At 41.6% G+C, this 27353-nt stretch overlaps 1 protein-coding gene across 2 annotated transcripts; it reads left to right on the top strand.

Annotated features, from left to right (window-relative positions):
• Positions 1 to 3382: 3382 nt before the first annotated feature.
• On the top strand, positions 3383 to 26797 carry LOC119489482 (carbohydrate sulfotransferase 11-like). 2 transcript variants are annotated; one of them, XM_037771972.1, is made up of 4 exons: positions 3383 to 3963; positions 22495 to 22571; positions 23875 to 24036; positions 25025 to 26797. In XM_037771972.1, exons 1-4 carry the CDS (start codon positions 3870 to 3872, stop codon positions 25706 to 25708), a joined length of 1017 nt encoding a protein of 338 aa, XP_037627900.1. In that variant the 5' UTR covers positions 3383 to 3869; the 3' UTR covers positions 25709 to 26797. The 2 variants fall into 2 exon arrangements, with proteins under 2 accessions (XP_037627900.1, XP_037627899.1); XM_037771971.1 differs by having other exon boundaries at positions 23872 to 24036.
• Positions 26798 to 27353: the final 556 nt, after the last annotated feature.

The raw sequence follows: 27353 nt of genomic DNA, 5'->3' as shown, positions 1-27353 counted from the left end.
AACAGCTGTCAGTGTGTCAGTGTGCTGACTTGACTATGACTTGCCCCAAACTGCATGTGATTATCATAAAGTGGGCATGACTGTAAAGGGGAGACTCGTGGGTACCCATAGAACCCATTTTCATTCACATATCTTGAGGACAGAGGTCAAGGGACCCCTTTGAAAATGTCCGTGCCAGTTTTTCCTCGCCAAAATTTAGCGCAAGTTTGGAGCGTTATTTAGCCTCATTTGTGACGATAATACCAATGTTTGGTACCAGTGGATTCATTAGATTTTCTAGTTTCATATAATACCAGCATCTTCACTCTGGATTTGAAACTTAGCCCGCTGCAACCTAAAAATCGCACGGTGCGTTAATGCGTTAAATAAATTGGTGGTGTTAAAACAAATTTGCGTTATTATCGCGTTAACTTTTACAGCCCAAATAAAAATTCTTCTTCAGCGGCCACAAGGCTGACAATGTTTAAATATCTTTTTAATTTATCATTTCCATCTTCTTTAATTTCCTCTGTGGGTGGATATCTTAGTCTAACTGCCTCTCTTTCCATCGTTATACAACAATACCAAATACAGTTGAAATATACATGCATATTAATCAACAGTTGACTAGTTTACATGCTCAACATTTAAGTGTGTGAGAGAGTGACAGCAATCAGCTAGAGCAATGTAATGTTTATGTTTATGGCGCTGTTGTTGTCATCAACTTCTACCGGTCCACTATAGAAAGCATCTTAACTGGAAGCATATGGTATGGTTTGGCAACATTACATCATATGAACACAAACTCCTGATGAGGACAGTGAAAACAGCATCTAAAATTATTGGATCACCGTTACCACAGTTACAGGACATTTACACCACTCGCTGCAGGAAGAAAGTACTTTGTATTACAGCTTGGACCTCTCACCTCAGAGACAGTTTTTACCCTCAGGCGGTCAGACTACTGAGCAGTAGCGCTAAATGAATGCAGAGCTGTGGATGTTTTTTTATGGATTTTTTTTTATGGTTTTAGGTTGTTTTATAATTTTCATTCTCAGGTATCGTCTTATTTATTGTAGTATTTATCGAGTGTACTTAAGGGCTGAGAGAGAGCCAGGGTAAAATGCATTTCATTGCATTTCACTGTACACTGTTCTTTTAAATGCATATGACAAACACACTTGAAACTTGAACTTAAAACTTGAAACTTGTTGTTTTTCATGTGAAGCATGCTGGGTCTGTCAGTATGTTGAAATATGCTATTTGCAGTAGCCAAATAAAACCTTGACATGATATAATGCTGTGAGCATATGGCATACAACCTGTTTGGAGAGCATACAGTTGATTTTGTAAGGATAAGCAAACGAGACAATCTTTGATTTCCAACTCTCCGACAGATTTAATGTTATTGGATTCTTTTAGGCCACAACTATGTTTTCAGTCGCCACGTTAACTTGATATATTTGTCATCATCTTCCATTGGTAATGTGCTACCATTAGTCAAAACGTTCCCTATAGTTAAGGCATGTGATTGAAAGCCTTGCTTGAGTTCAATGCTGCATTAACTTCCCTGAGACATGGAGTGCGTAGGAATGTGCTCTTGTTCAGAAGGGGATTTTGAATCTGGTAAGAAAACGACTGGGGGGGGAAATGCAATTTATCTACAAAGTCTAGCAGAGTGGAATTTGATCATGTCCAGATGGTGAGGTTTAAGGATTTAATAAAAAAAAAAAAAGGTCAAATAGTACTGTTCAGGAAAACACAGTTGTTCAGTCTTGCAGACATATAGATTCTAAAAGTTACACAATGGTAAATGTAACCTACTGTTACTTTGTGATTTATTTTGGAATTATAAATCTTCAGTACAAATTGAAATTGATAGATTGTGCTGTGTGATTGTGAGATTCTCATACGGCATGATGGTGCACAAATCAAGAAGAAACTGGGTCAGTACTGCAGCCATATTAAAACAGCAATGGGTATGATTGGAGCAAGTATGATTAAAAAAGTAATTATAAAATAGTCACTATATCCCGACAGTAGTGCATGAGACAGGTAATCTGAAAAAAAAACTCATGTGCCTCTGTGTCCACCGATGTCATCCGGTGCTCCTAATGGCATTTGCAAGATTTCACAGACTGGAGGAAAACAACAAGGTATCTGAGCAGCAGTCAATCACTCGCGAACTCCGATCAAACGGTCAAACTAGGCAGCACTGATCAAATATGAATCAATATTCTGTTACTGTAATGCCTATTGCTCACCTGAAATGTTTTCGGAAACATATTTTAGTTTACTGTGAGAAAGTTTGTGAGATCAGTTGAGGAAGTGCCAAGCAACGCCCACCAGCCGGAGCAAACTTTTTACACATTTTTACATCTAAACAGTACACTACACGATGTTTCTGAAGACATTTTACGTGAGAAATAGGCATTAATGTAACCGAAGATTAATACATCATTTGAACAGCGCTGTCTAGTTTGACCGTTTGATCAGAGTTTGTGAGTGATTGACAGCTGCCTCCATTGAATGAACAGCCAATAGGAACGCTCGTTCTCTCTCTCTGAAATTACCTGTGATTGGCCAAAGTATAATGGATTTTTTTTAAAACCTGAAAACAGAGCCATGGGGAGGTGCAGAAGTCTAGTTTTCTCTCAGAACACTCAAATTACAATATGCTGAAAGGTTGTTATGTAATTTTTGCCCAAATGATGACAAAAACATTCTGCCTACTCAAGCTTTAAGTTTCTAACAGTGACGCAACAGAAGCCCACTGCTGTTCCCTGCAGCTTCTAGGTTTGCAATCAGCAAGTTCAAATGGGACTGAAAATAAAACGTGGACTACAGATATTTGACTAATGTTTCACACAAATTTGTGTCCATATTGTGTATGTGTTTTGTCTGTATATTTTCTTCATATTTTTTGGTTATGTTCATCAGTCAGGATGTTTCATGTTTCTGTATTTCTTTATTTCATTTATTTCATAAAACGTCTTATTGTCTTATTGCAATTAGCTGTCAGTTATTGCATGAGACAGGACATGATGTACTTAGTCAATGTTGAAATCTCTGCTGGGAGAACGACTGTAATGCTGCCTTAAAGTGCTGCTCGTAAAAGCCCATGCTGCTGAGGTCGACTGTAATGGAAATCCAGTGGGCGCATGGTAACTTTTCATCATTAGACCGAAAAAGTTGCCTGTATTTTTTTTTTTTAACCAGAAAGTGATGACACATCTCGCTTGTACTATACATGCTACATACATAACACCGAGCAGCTGAGCATACATCACTTGAAAAAGTACACGACTCTCTCAGTCACTACATGTAAAATTTCCAACAGTACGCGAAGGCGGCATGCAGCAATCGTCGAGAGAGAGCACGCTTTGAGAGAGGGGGGCGTGACGTCATGGCATGGTGCCTCGTCCATGTCTGGCGAAGAAGAAAAAGTTTGTGTAGTTTCGACAAACTCAAGAAGACATCACTAACAACTAGAGATAGGAGACGCAGAACTGTCTATTCACACCGGTTTAATATCGCTTTAGGGCTTGTCATTATCAACGTGACATTATTAAATGTTTTATCTAAAGGTGGCTGTGCTTAATTGGTCATCATTTATCAAGTTATAGCGTTGTTTTAACAACCAAAACCGGCTCAGAGCAGAGAGCGCTTGAGCGGTTCTGGATGTTTCTTCCACTCAACGTTAAACATTAATTGCTGGGTCTTTCAATTATCCCGCTAAACGTTATTACTGGATGGGTTGTTGGGTTTTCTTTTTTTTCGTCTCCCGAAATCTTAATGAATAGTCTCGCATCCTCGTCCGCCGCCGGGTGGTCTCGCATGAACCGTCGGGGGCTCCGCCAGCAGAGCCAGCAGCAGAGCGGGGCTTCAGGATGAAGATGCCCAGAGGAGGACGCCTGTTCCTGGCGACGTGCCTCGGCTCGCTCTTCGTTATCGTGCTTTACTACCAGAGCATCACCAAGCCAGGTAAGTGAGGCCACACTCACACTCGGCTTCTTGACAACAACACCAGCTGTATTGTCTTGTTATTTGGCTGAAATAACGACAGTAATACTGCTCTAGATATAACGTACCATAGTGACCATAAAGAAAGGACCACTATAGAGTTTCTATAGCTATACAAGCTGCTCCTGTGTGCACATATAGGCCAGTATCATGTCTGGTGTTGTGTTTAATAGACATTTAGTATCATGAATGGTGATAATTGCAGTGGAAATGGCACATTGGATTTGGGGTTATCAAAAAATAAGCTTCTATAGGAATAAATAGATAGATAGTAACTTTATTGATCCTGAGGGGAATTCAAGTTTCCAGCATCACAGTTCCATAGTGCAAAACATGTTAGTAAAAAGGCAGTAAAAAAGTTAGTAGTGCGAAGTACATAAAAAATATAATCCAGATATAAAAATACAAGGAGATGAAGAAAACTGTTAAAAGTGAATATAGTGCAGGGTAACAGCTGTGATACACGATTATTAAAACAAGTGAATATAGCACAGTAGGCTATATGAATGTCACAAGTAATATAACTAGTGTGGTGGTCTTTGTATGCACTTTTAATGCAGCATTCAGGCTTTTTAAATATGGCTGTGTTGTCTTCCAATAATTTGACACTATTAGCAACACTTGTGTGTTTTACTGTGTCAAATAGAGTGAAATGAAGAATGAATAAGCTGAACAGTGAACAGTGTAATGTTTTGAAAGCCCCCCTCCTACAGACCCCCTGCATTCCTCTGCTTTAACCCTTCTTACCTCTCCTCTCCTCTCCCTTTGTTTCCTGGGTTGAGCCCATTCTATGCATTGAAAAGGCAAGATTGGCCCCCAGGGGACTGCAGACTCCCAGGGAGAGGAGTCAGAGGGAAAAAGGGGTATGATTGATTTGCGCAAAATGACACATGGTCATAGGAGGAGGAGAGGGTGGAAGAGGAACATAAATGTTTTCCATGTGGATAATAAAAGAAGAGAGGAGGAGGAGGAGGAGGAGGAGGAGGAGGAGTAGTAGTAGAATGGTGCAGAGAAGAGAAACCAGTGCCCAGTTTTTAGTGACATTGTATGGCAAGAGGAGCTCGATCAATCATTTTTTTTTTTTGCTGAAACAGAAAAGTATTGAGGTGAACTGGGTGATTTTTCACAGCTTATGTGAAACAGTATATGTGAAGGTATTTGTCAAATCATCTGTAGTTGTCATATGTGTCATAATGTATCAACACAGTCTCGTGTCAGTTTGTGAAATAGTCACAAGATTTAATCTATTTGATTCGTGTACATTTACACGAATTCCCCTTTTTTTTCGTGACGCTCATCACGACTTTCAACGACGTATTTTTAGTGTGTTTTCCTACGAATGTCCAGCAACACGTGACACACGTGTCAATTTCCGCTCCAGTTTTTCAAAATAAAACAACTTAGTTAGGTTTAGGAATAGATCCACTTGGTTAGACATAGGCAGCAAACTACTTAGTTAAGTTTAGGAAAGGATTAACTTGTTAAGGCATAGGCAGCAAATACTTAGTTAGGTTTAGGAAAAGATCGACTTGGTTAGGCTTAGGCAACAAACTACTTAGTTAGCTTTAGGAAAAGATCACTGTTTGGGTTTAAATAACACTGGAAGTGCTGCAACGGAAGTACGGAAGTTACGTGACAAATAAATCAACTTTGACTGGTTTCGCACGGGACACCAACACCGGTCTCATGGGCGAAAGTCTTGTATTTTTTGTTCCACCCTGACCGCCTTCCTACGCGCTGTTCGTCGCTCTTTATACTTCCTGGATCACAATTACGTGGATTACATACAAATTAATTTCATGCTGACCATCATGAAAAAAATGTGACATTCGTGTCTATCAATACATTAAATTGACTATTTCACAAACTGCTGTGCCGCTGGGCTGAATATATAAAAGATAATGATTTAGAAATAGTAGAACATTAAAAAGCATCATTACAACCATAACTACACCTGGATTGTCTCCAGCACACACCCCAGTTTACAATCGCAGCAGTAAATCACCTTTTATAGACCACCACACCTGGTCTATATGCATAGATGTCAGTGGTAGACACAGAAGATGCATGTAGCCAAACCTGCAGTACAAGCAACACACTAGCACTCCCATTGACCCCCCTCCACCAGCTAGGTGTATATTATCCTTATAGCCTGACCTGTTCAGGCTCGTCTGATGTACAATCCCACCAGTAGACACGCAGGCCACATGAAAAGCATGTTGGAGCCACACCAGAGAGGACTAATTCACAGGATGTCAACAAAGCACAGGGCTTCCTTAATTACTGTGTATCTTAGTCAGAGACAGTTTGAAAACCAACACCAAATATTTAGTTTAGTTCTGTACTATCCCGTTGATTTCCATTACCTTTCATTTCTCACTTCTACTCGTTTCCATCTGACTGGAGCACAGTGAAGTGAAACAGGACAGGAGGAACCAGCCAGTAATCCTCAATCTTTGGAAAAAACATCAATTCACCTATGTATTTGTGATTTCATCCCAGCCCTGTTACTAGTGTATCAACTAAGGCTGCCCCCCCTTAGTCGATGAGTTCACTAATTGGTCGTTTTGGTCTTTAGGTCTTCGACTAAACTTATGAGCTTATCTCTGGTAAACGCAACATTTAAAGTGGTGCTTTTGTGTAACTCTGTGGAGAAACTCAGTTTTACAGATCTGTCGATTAAATCAACAAATCTTTTAGTTGACACGATCGTATGAGTGTTCGTCGACTAAGAATTTCTTTGGCCGCGGACAGCCTTAGTACCCACGTGAGATGATGTGATTTATTTCTTGTTTATTGCTTTTTTTTAAAATTACATTTCAACCTTTCTTGATAGTTGTTCATGAGATTTCATAAGATGACATTTTTCATATTTGAAATCCAGATAAGTTTCTGTCAAAACCTCCTGTATAAAGTTCTATCTGGTATAATGACTGTGATGAATGCAGTTTGAGAACTAATTCTTCCTCGTCTACATACAGTATACTTAAGTAACAAAACATTAAAACCCCAGGATGACTTTTGAAAGAAAACTTTTGAACTTGTGACCAGACACCAACACTTCTGATTCACACACATTTCATGGAAACAATCATGACCATGACATGATGTCACACCCCAAACTGGATGATGTGTCATGAATCTGTTTCCTTTAGCTGTGTAACACTGGTAGTTTTTATGATGCAGTTTCATAGTGTATTTATATGCCAACTCTGCATACAGTCATATGGTGCTGCACAGCTGTGATCAGGCAGCCTAATTTGGCATGGTGGAGAATTGATGTTCACAGAACACCAGAAAGAGGATGTGAGTTTCTTTCCAGTAATGTTGCCGGATTGACTGTTGATGGTTGCTTTGTTGAGATCAAACAGAAGAAAACAGTGCTGATGGTAACAAGATTAACTCTGTGGTTGGCGTTATATATTACGTTATATATAGTACTGCAGTAACTGTTCCAGTCTTATGAGTTACAAAATAATTATATACACTCTTACCTGTAAATATGATAAAAGCTTATTTTTTTTTCACAAGTCTCCTCTGATCTGTTTTTTGCTAATTTCATTGCTATCACAAAACCCTCATGTAACACCGAGCTCCCCTTCCCCAAAAGGATAATAATACTTGCCCCTGGTGCAAAGACAAATCATTTTAAAATACCCTCACATTTCCAGTTCACTTGTCTTCTAAACCACATCTCCTAATTAAACGTACTGTTAAATATCGGACAGGAAGCACAGTGCATATTATTGTTGTGCTTCTATTGTCTGACTTCCTGTGCCAACACCCTGGGTATTAGCACTCAGGAAAACATGAGTCCTGTCCAAGGCGCTATTATAAAGTCATTAGTCGTGTCATGGCAGATTTGTTGCTCTGTTAACTGTTATTCTTTTTAAGGAATTTGAGTTGGTTAGGTTCAGATATGTCCGCTTATTTTGAGCTTAAGTTGTAGGCGAGAATTTTAAACACTGGTGTTTGGCAGTGGGCAACTAACTAAATGATGTGTAGCATGGTGCTTTTGGCTAAACCAAAGCAAGACTTTAGCACACTGTAGCTCAGTTACAGCCAGGTGTATGTCATTGAGTGCACACGGTTTAGCAATATGGCTGGACAAGCTTTTTGACTTTAAAAGGACCCTTTGTAAGAACCGAAATTGCTTGTTAACAGTGACACTTGTGGCCGTTAAGTCAACAACAGTCAGCTCACACTTGTTCTCACACTGAACTTGATGGACAGGCATCATGTTGATTAACGTTAGCAACGTTAGCCAGCTAAAACCACAATATCACTATATATTTCACATGCTTGGCAGTGATGTTAGCTTACCAAACAAAGGTCCCCCCATGAATCGAAGGCCCGGCCGAGTGTTAACTTTTCCTACTTCACTTTGCTTCTGAGTTAACCCCCGTCACTTCACTCAGCAGCAGGGAAACAAGACAAAGGAAAACTCTGTTGGTCTTGAAGAGCTGCAGCATTTATTTCTGCACAAACTGCAACTTCCACTGTACATTTCCCTGATATTCTCAAAGCTAAACTAACTCTCTTCTGCTCCGCCGCTCGCTCGTTTTTCTCACACATTCGCTGCCTCTCTCTCTTGCTTCACCACTCACTTCTTACGTGCACACACATTCTTCGCACTGGGTCTGCTTAACTCCCACAACACTAGTTTTTGCCAGGCGTTGGTCACATTCCTGTTTTGCCAGACGGGCTTCACTAGTTATAACTTAGTTTTTTTTGTGCTTCCGTGGAGATTGTGTTGGATTCTGAGTTGTCGTGGGGGCTGGTTGTTTGTTGGCGTTGGCAGACTCTTTCTTACCAAACCTTAGCTACGGCAAAGACACTCGCGAGTGCGCATGACATCACATCCGTTGGATTTTCCCAGAAAAACGGGCCTGCGTTCTTCACATTAAAAGCAGACTACAGGCTGATAGAGGAAACCCAGGAAGTCGCGGAAGGTCTCATTTTTTAGGGTAGGTTATAACCTGTTCACACATTGGCAATAAAAAGCGATTTATACATGTAAAGAGTTACATACAGTCCCTTTCAATGGACATTTTGTCTGATTTTTGTCTGCACAAAATTACCAACACTTATGCAACTTACAGTGTATGGTGAACGTGAAAGTCCGGGTGTGTGTACCAGAATCATTGGCTAACTACCATACCACATGTAACATTATGTAATGTTATTATTATGTAATTTATTTAAAAAATGTGGTTTGCGTTGTTGAGAGCCACAGACTGCCAAGAGTATAAGCCGATGTCAAAATTTGATAGATAATTTATGTATCCATTTACTGTTGTGTGTTGAAAGCTTCATATTGAATACTAACAATGGCAGCAGCTGTATTTGATTGTCGAATGAAGGAGTTGAAACGATTAGTGGCATTCATTTATGAGTCTATCTTCAGAAAAATAATCAGCAACTGTTTTTATAACTGATTTATCATTTAAGTAATTTTTTAGGCAAACTTTTTCTGACAACTCAAATGTAAGTATTTGATGTTTTTCTTATTCCTCTATGAAACTACAAAATAAGACATTTGAAGACGTCATCTTGAACTTGGAAGAGTTTAGTTTGTTTTGAGTTTTTAGACGGATTCAGGCTGTATCAGTCATATTGGCAAGCATATCACCCAGGAGGATCAGTCCAAGGATCGGTCAGCACCTCAGCAGGATCATGTTCATGCATGGATTTAAAGTCATGAATATAGATCCTTGTGCTTTGTGCTGTGGGCTTTTTGACAAAGCCATAGCCGATGGGAAAGGGGAAATCAACCCCGTAATCACTCCCCCCTCTATCCAAACTTGGGCATTGAAACAGAACTTTGGGATCTTTCTTTACTGGAAAAGTGATTCCCTCCCTTTGTCCCTGTTAAGATATTTTACATGTCTTGCTTTCATTAAGCTTTTACAAGAGTTTTCTTTTTTTTTTTATCAACAATAAAATGCAAATATGGTGCATATCCATCAGCTGCATTTTGGCAAATGGGCCTGTTAAGTGATTCCTCAAACATGTTCCCATCACTACTTAATTATTTGACTCCCCACCAAAAAAAAAATCTTCCCTCAAGCCAGTGTAAAAACGCTTTTGACATACTGAGGAAAATCCTCTAACGTGCTATTTCCAGTCAGCCTCTCTTATTAGATACATCATAATTTGAACAGAAATAGAGCTGAACACCCAGTTTCTATTTCCTCTCAGACTCTCTTTTATGTGGCTGCATTGACTCAGCAGTGTCATTCTATGTCGTTTGAGCGTGTGTGTTACGATGCCAAGTATCTTAGCCCAGCATGGAAGGGTGGGGCGCCAGAGTGTGCACTTGTCAAAGGTGGAGTGAGCTTGTCAGCATTTGACGGGAAATCCACACTTGTGCTAATAGTGCTAATTCTAAAGTGTTCAGCCCTGCTGTTTGACACAGGAAACCATTTTCTATCAACACCCCCGAGCACCAAAACCACACTTACTCTTTCCATCAACTTTCACATTTTGATAAAAAACTAGAGAGATAGTACCGCTCAGTTGAAGGAGTACAACGTGTAATCTACCTGCACTCTCAGCGTATGGTTATACTTGTCATAAGATCAATAGACGGGTTTCTGTGCAACGTCATCACAGAGATGCGCGCGCAACTAGGAGGCAGAAAGCACGGCATGTCTAGCAGAGCCAAGCTCTAAAGCAGAGATAACAAGGAGTTGTTGTGCAGTAAACTGCAGTAAACTGCACCAACCGCAGAAAAGATGGATGGAAAATGTTTAATATTCCGGGGGGATCACATTCCTTTGCTAAAAACAGAAGGAGATTATGGATCCAGGCCTGGTGGGCAAAAGCATTCTAGTCACACAGCGGGTGGTTATGGCGAGCTGTCATGCTCCACAGATCAATAAAAATGAACTGATCAGCAACAGAGTGATCGACCCACACTGTAAGGAAATATTTATATATATATATATTAAGGCTTAAAAGTGATGCAAGACTCCGTTACGGCTCTAAAAATGCTGTAACGTTACACGACTACGACGGGGGGAAAGCTCACTGCGGTATCCCGTGGTGTTACATTTTGAAGGGGAGATGTCTGGTAGTCTACCGGGACAGCCGCTCTTCCTCCCCCGTGATCACAACAACAAGCAGCCGTGGAAGCTAACGTTGGCTAACGTTCATTTAAATTTAAATCAGACATATCAGCAATACTTTATTGACTATTGGCGTTACGTTTCCGACTGAGGGCTAACCGCTAACGTTAGCTATCAAAACCCGTCTATAAGATTTTAGGATATCACATGGCTGTATGTCATGTTTTGTTTGCATCATTGCTTGGAAACTGAACTGTTATTCTTGAGCTGGACCAGGACTTTAACTGTATGTCTGAGGTTTACTCTTGGTAGATTCACAATTTCTGAATGAACATATTCTCTGTTCATGGTGCTGTTTGCTCTACATTCACCCTCTCCAACATTTCCACTTCAGTTGCTGGGCATGGCTTCATGGCTTCACATAGTAGAGGGTGGGAACCCTCTTCTCTCTCTTTCCCAGCTATAGGAGACAATAGTGAATTCAAGCTGATCGAGCTGAAATGCCCACGGGCATCTGAATAACACATTTTTGAAGCAGCAGTTCTCCTTTACGCCATGCCACTGTTTTATGTTTCGAGTGTTCTGTCACAACTCTTGTCACACTGATCAAATCTGGGCTGAATTAAAAAAATAAACTGCCACAGATGGATGACAGTTGTTTGAAGATTGCTTTTTGCCAGATATCACTGATGCTCTACATTCTAGTTCACAAAAACAGAATCCACACGGCTGGTTCTTCTGACAGTGATGGATTCCACCTCACAACTAGGCAACGTCAAGGCCTGCTCTGATGTGTCTTAACCACACAGAGTCAGTGTACAAGTCACCTTGTCATTTTTTTACCTAAACCTGCTGCAGACACACACACACATGCACACACATGCACACACACACACACGCACACTATAAACTTTGTCATTGAACACATGTATTTACCGACAAACATGCTCGTTCACCCACACACACACACACCCCCATTCATACACACTATGTGTAATCTTGTAACTGAACAGCGCTACTTTATGCGCATGCATGCATGTTGCCACTTGTCATCTGACTTTGGCATCACTGTCTGCTGCTGTAGCGAAACAAAGAATGTCGTGATGCCTTTAAGGTCCCCCCACAATGCTGACAGCTCTTTAGAGAGCGCCGTACACCACATGCTACACCTGCTGGCTATTTGTTCTGCCATACTCTTGTGTGGTGTATCAAAAGTCTATTTATTGATATCCCTAACCTGTTCTATCTTGTAAATCTTTAAGCCTTCTGGCTGCCTGTTTTTTCTTAAAACCGTTAACATTGAAGTCTGGGTAAAGTAAAATCAGAGACTTGTTTCTCAACACATTATACATGTTAGAAAATAATTTCTGAAAACATGAGAAGACTCTAAACTACAGTATATACTGTAGTATTGAAGTTTGGAGTTAGACCGTTAAATTGTTTTTTTCCATTTTTGTGTACAGGACTTTTGGGTGGGCCTGAAATCATGGCTCGATGATGCACTGGAGCCAATCCCTATCATAACCCCTCCCCAAACACTATATAAAAACTAGAGCACATAGCATCAGTGGTTCTCCCACTCGATCTCGAATTACAACTAACTCTTAGTTAAACGCGATAACGCAAATTTCTTTTAACGCCACTAATTTCTTTAGCGCATTAACGCAATCAGCGTTTTTAGGTTGTAGCTTTAGTTGTAGTTTTAGAGCTAGATACTGGCATCATATGAAACTAGAAAACATAAGGAATCAATTGGCACCATGTGATACTAGTTTGTCGTGATGGAAGTTAAATAACGCTCCAAATTTACGCTAAATTTTGGCGAAACTGGCATGGCCATTTTCGAAGAGGTCCCTTGACCTCTGACCTCAAGATATGTGAATGAAAATGGGTTCTATGCCGGGAGATATAGAGCCCACAAGTCTCCCCTTTACAGACATGCCCACTTTATGATAATCACATGCAGTTTTGGGGCAAGTCATAGTCAAGTCAGCACACTGACACACTGACAGCTGTTGTTGCCTGTTGGGCTGCAGTTTGCCATGTTATGATTTGAGCATTATCTTTATGCAAAATGCAGTACCTGTGAGGGTTTCTGGACAATATTTGTCATTGTTTTGTGTTGTTAATTGATTTCCAATAATAACTGTACAGATACATTTGCATAAAACAAGTGCATTTTGGAACATAAAACAGCAAACTTAAACTACTTAGTCCAGCACTTGGGACTAGGCAGGCATGATGGGAAATGTGGGCCGTACCTCTCGGGATAATACTCCGGGCACTTCCTGCATGTGTGTGGCATTTTACACTGCATGAATTAGCCTAGCGGCTAGCGGACTTTAGTAAGTTAGTTAGTTATTTTTCCTTACTCATAACTCTTCTACTCTTACTTGGTTTAACGTTAAATCACTTCATCTCCCGGCAGAACAACACCAAGGTTGAATTTCAGCCTACATGCACGTTTTTCAACTAGTTGTTGAATCAGAGCAGCTGATAGTAGCAACAAGGTAGCGGGACAGCTCACTTGTAATGCACTGTAGAAGGATTTCTGTTTTGTTTTTCTAATGATTCTGTACTGTGTTGGGTCACACAGATACTGGTATTGAAAAGACGCTGCTTTTTATATTGTTGACTGTTGTAGTCTAGTTTTTGAAACACTTTCTAAATAAAAAGGGAGTTCAGTTCTTTTTTTAAAGAAGATGTTGAAATTGTATATGTCAGGGCATAAAACCAATGATCTGTTGATCTTTATGAATAAAGACTCGATTGTCTAACATCAAGCATGTTTAAATCGAAAATCAAATCGAATCGTGGATTTGGAGAACTGTGACACCCCTACTCACTGATATGGCTGCCCTTTAGGAACAGACAGCATTCTTCCCCAAATAAACTGTGTCGGCACAGAAAGCTGCAGCTCAACAGTCACAACAACCTTAAATGTAAAGAGCTGTGGTATCAAGACCTCTGTGGCGTGGCAGTACTTTGCTTAAAGGCTTGTTTGACCACTAGGCTAGGCTACTTAACCCCCTAGCATTCCGACGGCCTACTGGTCGGCTGGGCCGTTATTCTGTCTTTCTGAGGTTGTAGCGGGCTCAGTTTGTAAGCTTGAGTGAAGGTAGCTTGTCGGGAAGAATGCAAAATAACGCGATGTAGTAGCGCTAAATTTTGGCGTTATGGACATTTTCAAAGGGGTCCCTTGACGTCTGACCTCAAGATATGTGAATGAAAATGGGTCCTATGGGTAAACACAAGTCTGCCCCTTTACAGAGATATTCACTCGATGTAACTCACATTGTACATACTGTTTTTTTTCTCTTTTTCGGTGAGAAAAGGTTGATTTTAACTGCTTTAACACAACTGACCTAAGATACTCGCTCCCAGGCTGTAAACATTTATACTGACATTTATTCTGACATTGAAGATTTTTATTTATTTCTTGTGTAATTTGTTTATTTAAATTGATTTTCCTGTCTCTTTCACTTTTCTGGTTCTGAATCTACTACTGTGGAATTTTAAAGCTTAAGGGGATTTTTTAGCTCAACCGAAAAAGTGCCTTGATTTATACTGCTTTAGTATTGGCTGATACAAAAAAAAAGTATCATAACAAAATGTTTTGCCATATCTCCCAGCTCTAAGTCTAAAAGCATTATGTACTTGGGTCACTTAATCCCCTTTTGGCTTCTGTCATCCTGGCCCCTCACATGCAAATCTGTTGCAGGAATGTTTCTGTTGGCTTTTTTTATTTGAAAGAACTGAGAGTGAACATAAGGAGGGTACGAGTGAGATAAAAATGAACTGCCTGCCCCAGTAGAAAGGATATCACTGATCGTAAAATCACCTCATGTTGTTGCTCTAATTACCACCACGTGTAGCTCTTAGCGTGTGGATGGTGTAACACCTTTGAATCGAGCTACGCTCAAAACAAACACAGAAAGTCTGACGGCCTGATAACCCCTTCGTCTCTTCCTTTCTTCGGTTGTTTTCATTTGTGACATCCTTTTTCCTCTTTCTGTCACTTTCAGTTGTACGGTAAAACAGACTTTTATATACCTCGATCAAAGCAAAATACATGGTGGTTTTCTTTCAGCTCATGGAAACTTCCATTACGTGGCCCTCATAAAGACAAAGCCTTCCTTTCAAGTGCAATTAAGCGTAATTTTACCTCTTTAATGTAAATGTAAACTGAAATCAACTTTTATTGTCACACATTGTACATTGCACAGCACACAGTGAAATTTAGCTTTTTGCATTTAACCCATCCTAGTATATTAGGAGCAGTTGGCAGCTACAGCGCCCAGGGAGCAGATTGGGGAGTTGGTGCCTTGCTCAAGGGCACCTCTGCAGTGCCCAGGAGGCGAACTGGCATCTCTCTAGCCACCAGTCCAAACTCCGTACATGGTCCGTGCCGGAACTTGAACCAACGATGGGCCTGCGCGATATGAGGAACATCTGCAATGTGCGATAACATTGTTCAATATTGCGATTACGATATGACTTGCGATAAATAAACAAATATTGAAGTGTGCATATTAGCTATAGACATATCAGCCTGGTTGTCTTTATATTCAGAACCGGATTAAAATTAAATATTTAAAATATAATAATAGGGCTAAATGTTGTTTCTAGAGCAGCAACAGTTAATGTATGATCTCTATAAAATCTCACGGGAAACAATCTAAAATGTTGATAGAATAAATAATATTCCTGAGTGAAGTTTATAAAGAATGAGGAACACAGACATCAGTCAGTATCAGTTCTTCTTCCTCCTGTCCTCTGTCCTCCTCCCTCTGCTGATGTGACTCACTGCCTGCAGGTGACGTTACCGCTGGTAGAGGGAGGAGGGGCTGGTTTGTCTCAGCCAGCAGAGACAGATTCAGTTTACAAGAAAGTTTAGATATGTGGGAAACTAAGCTAAACAGTTACACAACAGAGACAGCTTTTTTTTTTTTTTTAGCACATGTAGCTGAGGGTTACGTTGCACCTATATACTTCCATCCATTCATCCATTATCTGTAACCGCTTATCCTATTCAGGATCACGATGAGGGGGGGCTGGAGCCGATCCCAGCTGACATTGAGCGAAGGCGGGGTACACCCTCAACAGGTCGCCAGACTATCACAGGGCTGACACATAGAGACAGACAACCATTGACGCTCACATTCACACCTACTGGCAATTTACAGTCAACAATTAACCTAACCTGCATGTCTTTGGACTGTGGGAGGAAACCGGAAAACCCGGAGAAAACCCACGCTAACACGGGGAGACATGCAAACTCCACACAGAAGGGGCCCCACCTATACTTTATGAAGGTGATAAAATAATAACACGGAGGCTCCGTAGTCTGCACCAAGACGGCCTCCAACCTTGTCAACAACAGCGCATCACCGCTTCACTCCTTCTGTTCCACCCTTCACAATAAACTCCCCGGACACTTACACTGTTAACACTGTTTACTAGACGGAACTAAAGTCTACAGTAACTCAACAAAATAGCTTACACTGTTCTCAATTAGCCGCTGAGCTAACGCGCTGTGCTTGTGTAAACACAGCAGTGGTGAATGAGAGACTGCGGACAGAGCAGATTAAAGTATTGGTTTTCTACATGTTTACATCATAGCTATGCTTGTTGAACAGATGTATTAATAAAGTATTGACTTGCGTAGTATATACTTGAGACCCGTTTAATACCAGGTTCTGAATAAAATAATTTTTCTTAATCATTGAATTTCAGTCTTTTGTGATGTGTTTTTTTCGTCGCGATGACAATAAAAATGCGATTTATCGTCAGTACTAGCCGGCGACCCTCCGGTTCCCAAACCAAGCCCCTACGGACTGAGCTATTGCCGCCCCCAATATTCATATTATTGATGCCACAGAGTCATACGTGCTATTTAAGTCGAGTCAATTTTATTTATTTACAATCTATACATGATACAACACTTTCTGTCCTTCACTGTACGACCCTCACATCAGATGAACTTCCTATTATCAAGTTTCCTATTTATCATGATCACAGAGGGGAAGAGGTTTTAAAAAAAAGAGAAAGCTAGTCTGCAGAGGGCAGAGATTTCTCTTGATTAGAAAAAATAAAAAAGATTATATAATATTAACAACAATAACGTTTTGTTGAATGGGCCCCACGCATAGTGAAAGCATTTTATTATACTTCTTAACAAACTTTGTCACTAACTTTATGTGAACTGATTGGTCATAAGTGCAGTTTGTTTATAACGATCCAGACCGGTATACAGGCTTAATGGAACCTTGTTTGTCTGTGAATATAACATCAGCACTGCTTCACACGCCTGTCAGGCTGTTAAACGAGACAGATCCAAGTTCAACATGGGCCTGTTTGTGTGTGTAGTAATGTTGGAGCCTCTTCTGCTCTGTCTGCTTCAACTGTCAGCATAGTATCACTTCCTGTGTCTGAGAGGAAGTGGGTGGTTTTCTGGTACGTACGTGATAGGACGCACTACAGAAAAAAGAAAATGTGGTTTATGAGAGTGAAGTGGGCTCTGAATGTACTTTTTTCCATTGAACAGAGACAACATTGACCGTATGAGTGCGAGTGAAAGCGTTTGTGCATTATAAAAGATAAGAAAAGCATTCCTGAGTTTAACTTTTTATACACAACAAAAGATAGCACTGCTAATGGAAGAGAACATCTTGTTCTGGCTGGCTGGTGTCTTGTGGCATCAGTAGACACAGGGACCTTTATAGTCTCTTGATAACGGGTCAGTAGAATGATTATAGATGGATAGTATTGTAACAACAATAAAAAAAAAAAGAAACAGAGCAAGACACAAAGTCCTTGTGAAAAGAAACCTTGTGACATGTTCTGGTTAAACCCACCAGTTACTTCATCTTTGTTATGTTTCTTTTTGCAGCCCCACAGGGAATTAAAAAGCCAATAAAATTCACAAACGCTCACTGCTTTCATCAGTTTTAAAGCATAAGCATGAAGAAAATCAAGTAGCAGTGGTTGCATTCTTCCAACATCATCAGCACTGTTTGCCTCTTCAGTATTGTGCTATGCTAAGTCGTTAAAAAAAAAAACTTCAATTAAACACGCTACAGAGGAATATCAGTTAATTGACAAGAGCATAGGCACAAAAGCTTAGAGACTTTGTGGCGGTGTAATGATGTGGAGTGACGCAGAGAACTGGCTGATGCTGTGCCACTCTTGTTCTAGTGGCATGTGTCAATTCTGAGTGATATGTCGCTGACGTTCCACTGTCATGTACCACTTTTCACCAGCAGCATCATACCAATTATTATTAACATATGCTGCTTATAATGATAAGCAGTGGCAAGCTATGTTATTCCTTTTTTTTTAGCTGTTAGCAAATTACCTTTACCCTACCTTTTTAGGGCACATAAAAATAGAAGGTCTAATTTATTAAATGAAGTAAACGACACAGTCTTTTCTGACAAGTTATAACAGTATATTCAGGTTTTAGGACTTAAAGCATTTTAGTTGACAAATTATCACTATATATACTTTGCCCTTTTCCTGTCTTCCCCTCGAGATATCAGTATAGATGAATCACTTAAATGTTTCCCCCTCCATCGTGCAGTGTTTATACTTGAAAACCTACAATAAACCATTAATATGAGGAGAGCCTCTAAGTGTCTCTTGACCTACTTTCCAGCTTCCTGAGGAAGCGTCCTGAGTGTGTGTGGAAGGCTTAGTTGCTTAAGATGTGAACTGCAGTGCTGTTGACTTCAGAGCTTAGACACCTCACCCATTATATTCAGTTCTACCTGTCCTGCAACTTACACCATCTGATTTCTGTGCATGATGAGGTTTTATGTTTAAAACCTCTAAGATGCCGGGTGGCGTTTCTGTGACCTCTCTAAACCATTCCTCTTCCTTTATGCTCAGCAATACATCTTAAAGGTCTTTTCAGACGGTAAGCGATACTGTCCTGAAAACAGTTATATATTTCAGGGAACTCGCTCGATGATCAGTCCCTTCATTCCTTGATTTGCACTGTGCGAAATATCAAAAACAGGGCTCAAGCACTTGTCAGTGCCAACTTGGCAATGTCTGAATCTGCAGTGACAGGATGCCTGAACGCAGAGGTGTAGTGGAGGATATATGCAGGTACAGTATATGGGGTATACCCACCTCTTTTTCTGGCAGTTTACATTATACCTATCAGCCAAAAGAACATTGGAATTAGGAGAGAATATCCACTTCCTCTTCGGTAACCTACTACCCATCTATCTAGTAGTACACCCACATCAACAACGACCACTAAACCACGGCCTGAGCGCTCTGGGGAGAAGGACTCGCCGTCCAGTCTATTTTTGTTTCGTTCTGCTAATTGACACATTTTGGGTGATAATGTCATACATTCAATGTTTGAAGTGTATCCGCAGATATACCCGACTTCAGCTGAACAGTGTCGGCATACAGTTTGACACAAATTGTCCATTGAGCTAGATTAAAGCAGCAGGGCGCAAAGATTGGAGCAAATATGATTAAAAATAAATTGTTTTTATAAAACGCTCACTATATCCTGACAGTGGAGCATGAGACAGGTAATCTGAAAAAAATCATGTGCCTCTGTGTCCTCCTAATGGCATCAGCAAGATTTCACAGACCAGTGGAAAACAACCAATCAGAGCCGAGCTGGAGCCTTGCCGTCTCTGAGCAGCTGTCAATCACTCGCAAACTCAGATCAAACGGTCAAATGGCAGCGCTGATCAAATATGAATTTGCCTGGATCAGCACCTCTAAATCTGAGGCCATGGTTCTCAGCAGGAAACCGATGGATTGCCTACTCCGGGTAGGGAATGAGTCCTTACCCCAAGGGAAGGAGTTCAAGTACCACGGGGTGTTGTTCGCGGTGAGGGGACTATGGAACGTGAGATTGGCCGGAGAATTGGTGCAGCAGGGGCGGTATTGCATTCGCTTTACCGCACCGTTGTGACGAAAAGAGAGCTGAGCCGGAAGGCAAAGCTCTCGATCTACCGGTCAATCTTCGTTCCTACTCTCACCTATGGTCATGAGGGCTGGGTCATGACCCCAAGAACTAGATCGTGGGTACAAGCGGCCGAAATGGGTTTTCTCAGGAGGGTGGCTGGTGTCTCCCTTAGAGATGGGGTGAGAAGCTCAGTCATCCGTGAGGGACTCGGAGTAGAGCCATTACTCCTTTGCGTTGAAAGGAGCCAGCTGAGGTGGTTAGGGCATCTGGTAAGGATTCCCCCTGGGCGCCTCCCTTGGGAGGTGTTCCAGGCATGACCAACTGGGAGGAGGCCACGGGGAAGACCCAGGACTAGTTGGAGAGATTAGATCTCCACACTGGCCTGGGAACGCCTCGGGATCCCCCAGTCAGAGCTGGTTAATGTGGCCTGGGAAAGGGAAGTTTGGGGTCCTCTGCTGGAGCTGTTGCCCCCACGACCCGACTCAGGATAAGCGGTTGAAGATGAGTAATGAGTGAGTGCCTGGTTTGACTATTTGATTGGAGTTTGCGTGTGATTGACAGCTGCCTCCGTTGAATGAACAGCCAATAGGAACGCTCTCTCTCTCTCTGAAATGACCTGTGATTGGACAAAGTCTCCCGTCACGGGCTGGATTTTTTGAAATCCTGAAAACAGAGCCATTAGGAGGTGCAGAAGTCTAGCCAAAACTTTCAGGGTAGTAATAGATTCACATTAATACACTTTTTTGACAGTTTGGGTTACAGGGCATACCGAAACGTTGTCGCATTCTGAACCGAACATCCTTCACAGAACGGTTAGGGATGAACACGCGTACCCTTCTACTCCTAACATCCAGTAAAGCTTTCAACATGGTCCAGCAAGACTTAGATGTCTATCTCTGTGTGATCAGATGATGTGGCACAGATTCGCCCAGAGGAAGTCGAGGATTTTGATGATTCATGTGAGCTCAGACAGTAGAGGAGGGCAGGGAGGGGCTGCATCGAGGCAGTCTCAGTTTCTTATCTATCTCACATCCTCTTATACTAAACTATATTTGCACCAATAACCAGTTCAGCCGCTGTTCTCCTTTTTGTTTGTTTTCTACTTCCTCAAAATGGCAGGAAGCAGATATGATTTAGAGTTTGATTTTTATCTTGAACTTGCATTTGTAAACAATAGTGGTTTATGTGGTTTTTCATGATACAGGAGACCTTAGCTGACACAGAGACTTGTTACATTCGGGTGCCATTTCAAAACGGTGATAATTCAGTTTTATTTGCTTAATGTGAACTCGGCAGAAAGAAGAGAAGCAGTGGGAGAGAATAAGGCTCTGTCTCTTTCTGGATTCCATACTTGCACAGCATAGCCCTTCAACTTTCCATCTGATGGTGTGGCATTTTACCAATCAATCCACTGGCCTTCTTTCAAGTAGATTTCCTCATGCTAACATACATGAAGCACATTCTCCTCCTCCATCTCATTCCAGCTTTGTGAAAGATGTGAAGCAACCCGATGCACATTGTTGAGCCACATGTGCAAAACAAATTCTCTGTCAGTACCATTACAGCTGCAGACCCAAGCAGGGACTGCCATCAGGACTGGGTGGGAGCAAGAGAGGAGGGGGGATGGGAGTGGGGGATGGAAGGGGGAAGACAGATGTGTTTATAGAGGCTGGAGGAGGGAGGAGAGACGATAACAAGGTCTCCAAGCAGATATGCCAACTTCCTCAACTTAGCAGAGCCTCCAGCAGCTCCATCATTACAAATGCCTGTTATGCAACCAGGCGTTAATAACTGATGCATATTTATCATTGTTAGGTCATGTAATGTAAAGACTTCTGTAGTGGCTGTTCTCCAAATTTGTTTTGTCTTGCACTGTCTTCTCCAGCTAAGTTTACTCCTGGTTAACAGTCAAATTTAAAAAAAAAAAAAAAAAGGATAGCTTGAGTAAAAGAAGTTGCAGCTGGGGCAAAGAGAGACCTAAAAGGGTGAGAGATGTAACTTATGTAAGAGTTACACAGAGAGAGAGCTTGGAAGGAACACACTGTTCCTATGGATCTATGAACGAGAGGAGGGAGGAACACGTCATGACAAAAGCAGAAGCAGAGGAGGCCTGGAAAGTTGGCTCTGACTGACCTTCCCCATAACTCAGTGGACATCTTTAAAGTGTAATTTAAACCTCCGTGCTAATGCATGACACGTTGTAAAAAAAAAAAGTGTTTCTCATTACACTGCATGCACGCTTATAACACAGAGCACCCCTGCAGTGAAAATTCAGCAGACTTGTTCTTTTGTTTGACGTACAACAGAACCATACGTTTCACATTTGCAACATAAATCCTGTGAAAAAGTGAGAAATGAATGGGAGCGATGGAAAGATAATAGAAGCAGAACTCAACTATTAAATGGTGATTTTTTTGCTACATAGGCAATCGATAAATGTGGCGAGCAGCCGTCATCACATGGATTTTTGTTTTCTAACTGTAGAACCTGGTGTGAAGACGGACAGCAGACCAGGAAAAAGCAGGAGAAGTCCACTGCAGACCCTCTACAATGGAGACCAGGTAAGAACACACACACACACGCACACACACGCACACACACACACAAATATACTTCATGAGGTCTGTCAAAATTTGTCCAAAAATGTCGATCGAATATTCGTTTTAAAAAAACACACAGGCTGTGTTCAAAACTGCCTACTACATACTTCTGACGAACGCAGTATGCAGTATATACTGTAAACTGCATACTGCGTTCCTCAGTAGTATGCAGTATGGAACGGTTAAAGTGATGTATTTTGCAGTATGCTAGACAAGGCTTTATCCTTTAAACCAGCTCTTAAAGCACTGGACAAAAAAAAAAGAACTTGTACCACTATTACAATATTATCGAAAAATACAATTTTGATTTAGTTGTTCATGTTATGTTTGTTTACTTTATAAGATACTGCAGGTTTATACTATTTATTCTAACAGCTCATAGTGAGCGAGACAAACAGGATCATCAAAATATTGATCCACAACATTTACGTTACTCAAACTGCTTTTCAGTTACAGAAACACAACAGTGGACTGATCTCCCTACAGATATTAGAGTAATGTTAAAAAGGGTCGTGTTGTCTCAGCAGGTATCTCTCTGCCCCGTCAGAGGCAGCTCCTTCCATAAAATCCAAAAATGCAGATAAACACGTTCCTGTTAATTTATAATCGACATGTGTGTTGTGATATTTAAACAAACTATCCGTCAACAAGGAAATAAAAGCCCCTCGTCTATGAGACTGGTCTCCAGGGAGAGCTCCAGCCAGCTCATACTGGTCTGTGAGAATGACTGCCTGGCAGGCACAAGCTAGCTGTGATGGCAGTTTGTTGAGCTTCTAAACTTCGACAACGGGGGAGCAAATGTTCGATTCATCTAATATTGTAAAACTGTCAATATAGTGTACTATTAGTGTTCTGTGTGAACTGCTCGAGACAAAAATAACAGTTTGAATTAATATATTAATGTCTGAATTAATCTCACGAAAAAATTGCTGCCAGTGTGTAAAGGCCGTAACATACGCCAAGTGGTCAGAAACACAGCTCCAAATGAATGATAATGTAATAACTGCTGTGTTTTTGTAAAGTATTTTTAGATAAAGGAGAAATCTACTTGTCTCAAAATATTAAAACTCCCCTGAATCTGTCATGTGTTAACTGTTGTTTCACTCGTAAAATTACACTGGTTGTATGAGTTGCTCTGGACACACAATTTACTTGCAACAATTCTTAAAAGTTTTTTTCTGTTTCTGCTTCTTCCTTTCTCAATTGTCCATTTGGGTCCTCTTTCATTGGTCCTGCATTGCCCTGATCACATCCCTACAAGCAGCTGGAGCTGTTGGCAGCTCAGAGGTCCCTCCAAGGTCGCAGGGAGCTGTTGGAGCAGGCTTGTCTGAGCCACACAAGGAAGCGCCAAGTGCTTTCGTCTGAGGATCTCAAACACCTCATTGTGGATGACAAACACAGCCTTATTTACTGCTACGTACCCAAGGTTGGTTAAAATGACATTAAGTAGTGCAGTTGAAATTCTAGACCAGAGGTTTTCAAACTGTGAAGTGCGCCTCCTCCAGGGTGAGAGTTTAAGAAGGGACGTGAAGGCCGAGTTTTACGAGTTTGGCCAGCTTATTTGGCTTGCAATTTGCGTCAAAAAAAGCACTCCCTCTGAGTCATCAAATCTGAACACACAGACATGATGCACATATTTTTAGACTTTACACTTTCTGGGACTAGAAATCATAGAAAAAATAAGCTCCTTATAATTCCTGAATTTACCGGAGAATCATCACGTTTGAAGTTTTATTCAATGTCAAAGTAATCCAGTAATTGTTGTCATGGGACAAATGCAAACAAGAACTGCTAATTTGGCATACTTTTAATGGCGCCAACTTGTCAAAATGTAAAACAAATATAAGCTAAACACAAACAGGGCTCAAGTTATAGCCCACAGCGCAAGTCACTGGATCCCTGGCAACATTATACTACCTGTTGACAAGGAGGGGAGTGGGGGAGCAGTTGGCTTCTATTTTGTCAGACAGTCTCAGACTTTGAAAACTTCTGTTACCCCTAGACTTCAAAACATTCTTCTGCTATAAGTAGTTATTAAAATCTTATTCAGTCGATGTATTTATAGACAACTGTTGAGATGCAAGTTTCTTGCAATGTGTAAAAACACATATTATGATTTAAGCATATTTCTTATGCTAAATGCAGTACATGTGAGGGTTTCTGGACAATATTTGCCATTGTTTTGTGTTGTTATTTGATTTCCAATAATAAATATATACATACATTTGCATGAAGCAAGCATTTGCCCACTCCCATGTTGATAAGAATATTAAATACTTGACAAATCTCCCTTTTAAGGTACTTTTTTAACAGATAAAAAATGTGCGATTAATTTGCGATTCAATATTTGAATTGATTGACAGCCCTAGTATTATGGCTTGAAAGAGAATCTTGCTCTCTTTTATCACTTCCAGGTAGCCTGCACCAATTGGAAGCGTGTCCTTATGGTCCTCACCAGCGACGGCCGCTACACCGACCCCCTTGCCATCCCTGCAAATGAGGCCCATGTGGCGGGTAACCTCCGCACGCTCTCTGAGTTCTCGGTACCTGAGATCAACCAACGCCTTCGCAGCTACCTCAAGTTCATCTTCGTGCGGGAGCCCTTTGAGCGCCTTGTGTCCGCTTACCGTAACAAGTTCACCCGTAGCTACAACACCGCTTTCCACAAGCGCTACGGAACCAAGATCATCCGCCGGCACCGGCCCGACCCGGAGCACGAAGCTCTGGAGAAAGGGAATGACGTATCTTTCCCTGAGTTTGTCCAGTACCTCGTGGACCCTCGGACCCAACGGGAGGAACCTTTTAACGAGCACTGGGAGCGGGTACACTCCCTCTGCCACCCCTGCCTGATCCACTATGACGTAGTGGGGAAGTACGAGACTCTGGAACCCGATGCTCAGGCTGTGCTCAGGTTGGCTGGAGTGGAGGCGATGCTTCAATTTCCAACGTCTGGTAAAAGCACAAGGACCGACGGCAACATGGCCGCACGCTTCTTTAAGCATATCAGTCCTTTCTACCAGAAGAAACTGTTCAACCTGTATCGAATGGACTTCCTGCTTTTCAACTACTCCACACCAGAGTACCTCAGGACTCGATGAGGGGCAGATAATAAAGGATTGACATCAGTGCCATGGATGTGTGATAGTTCCCCTTCAGACTTTTGGTTAGTGATGATCATTTTGCACTTTCTGGTTGCCACGGACAATTTTCATCCCTGCGAGGAGTGGTACATCACAAGCATTGACTTGTCACTATGATCCTTCAACCAAAACAGCTGTGGAGAAAGACTTGATGTTTTGGTTTCAGTGAATGGAACCAAATTCTTCCTGAGAAGAAAAGACAAATCGACAGCTGTAATCTACCGATCATCTGTCAGGTCATATTTGTCTGTTTGCTTTCTAGCGTGAAAACAAAGTGGCGTATTGTTTTGATGTTTTGGCAGAACAGAATGCAGACGGGTTGTTCCCAAAATGTGTTTGAACATGCAGGTGATACATTAACTGTCTTTACAAACAGGTCCTTTAGTCTCAGATAGAATTCAGCACACTGGAAACCGCTTATAGTGATCATGGTGACAGTGATCAAGCGCTTATATGGATCAAAAAGCTCGGGACCGAATCATTCCTATACAAATGCTGTTTAAATAATTCGCTGAAAGTAATCAAGCAGTCCGCTTACTGTGTTTATTTGAGGTCTTTCCATACATGATAAGATATGGAAAAACATTTTAAAACATTAGACTAATGTTAATTGAATTTTTGTTTTGTTTTTTAACTTTACTCCCGTGACACTTTGCCTCGCGGACCGTCTGCTTTCCGGCTGGATAACGAATGCGCACGGTTAAAGCGCCTGTGGTTGAAGCCGCCCTTGTCAAGTGGATTGCTAACTCCTTGTCACATAACGCCCCACAAATTGAAACTTTTTCTGATCCTCAACCGGCTCTGCGGCACACATGCAGACCGGTGCCCGTCTCCCTTCATGCCGCTACCGAATGTGCGAACAAGGAGCACGGGCAAAGGGGCGCCGTTCATCTGCATGTACGCTCGCGCTGCAAGAGCCGGCCAAAAAACTGCAATGCCTCTCCCTCGATGAGGGAAAAGGCAGAAGAAGGGAGCCAGTAAATAGTGAAGCGGTCTGTTTTGTTACCTTGTATTCATGTAATGAATATACTGTATAAGTGTCAATTAGATGGTAGAGGCAGAGCTGGAAGCTGATGGGGGACCATCATCAATTACCCTGGTGGAAGTCACTGAGGTAGTCAAACAACTCCACAGTGGCAAAGCCCCGGGGGTTGATGAGATCCGCCCAGAAATGCTGAAGGCTCTGGGTGGGGAGGGGCTGTCTTGGATGACACGTCTCTTCAACACCGCGTGGAAGTCGGTGACAGTGCCTAAGGAGTGGCAGACCGGGGTGGTGGTTCCCCTTTTCAAAAAGGGGGACCAGAGAGTGTGTGCCAATTACAGGGGTATCACACTGCTCAGCCTCCCTGGTAAAGTCTACTCCAAGGTGCTGGAAAGGAGGGTTCGGCCGATAGTCGAACCTCAGATCGAAGAGGAACAATGCGGATTCCGTCCTGGCCGTGGAACAACGGACCAGCTCTTCACTCTCGCAAGGATCCTGGAGGGGGCCTGGGAGTATGCCCATCCAGTCTACATGTGTTTTGTGGACTTGGAGAAGGCATATGACCGGGTCCCCCGGGAGATACTGTGGGGGGTGCTGCAGGAGTATGGGGTGAGGGGGGCA

Source organism: Sebastes umbrosus, chromosome 6, assembly GCF_015220745.1.
Source record: "Sebastes umbrosus isolate fSebUmb1 chromosome 6, fSebUmb1.pri, whole genome shotgun sequence".
Classification (NCBI taxonomy): Eukaryota; Metazoa; Chordata; class Actinopteri; order Perciformes; family Sebastidae; genus Sebastes; species Sebastes umbrosus.
Note: the sequence above shows the minus strand (reverse complement) of the source record. Positions and strands in the feature narration are given on the sequence as shown.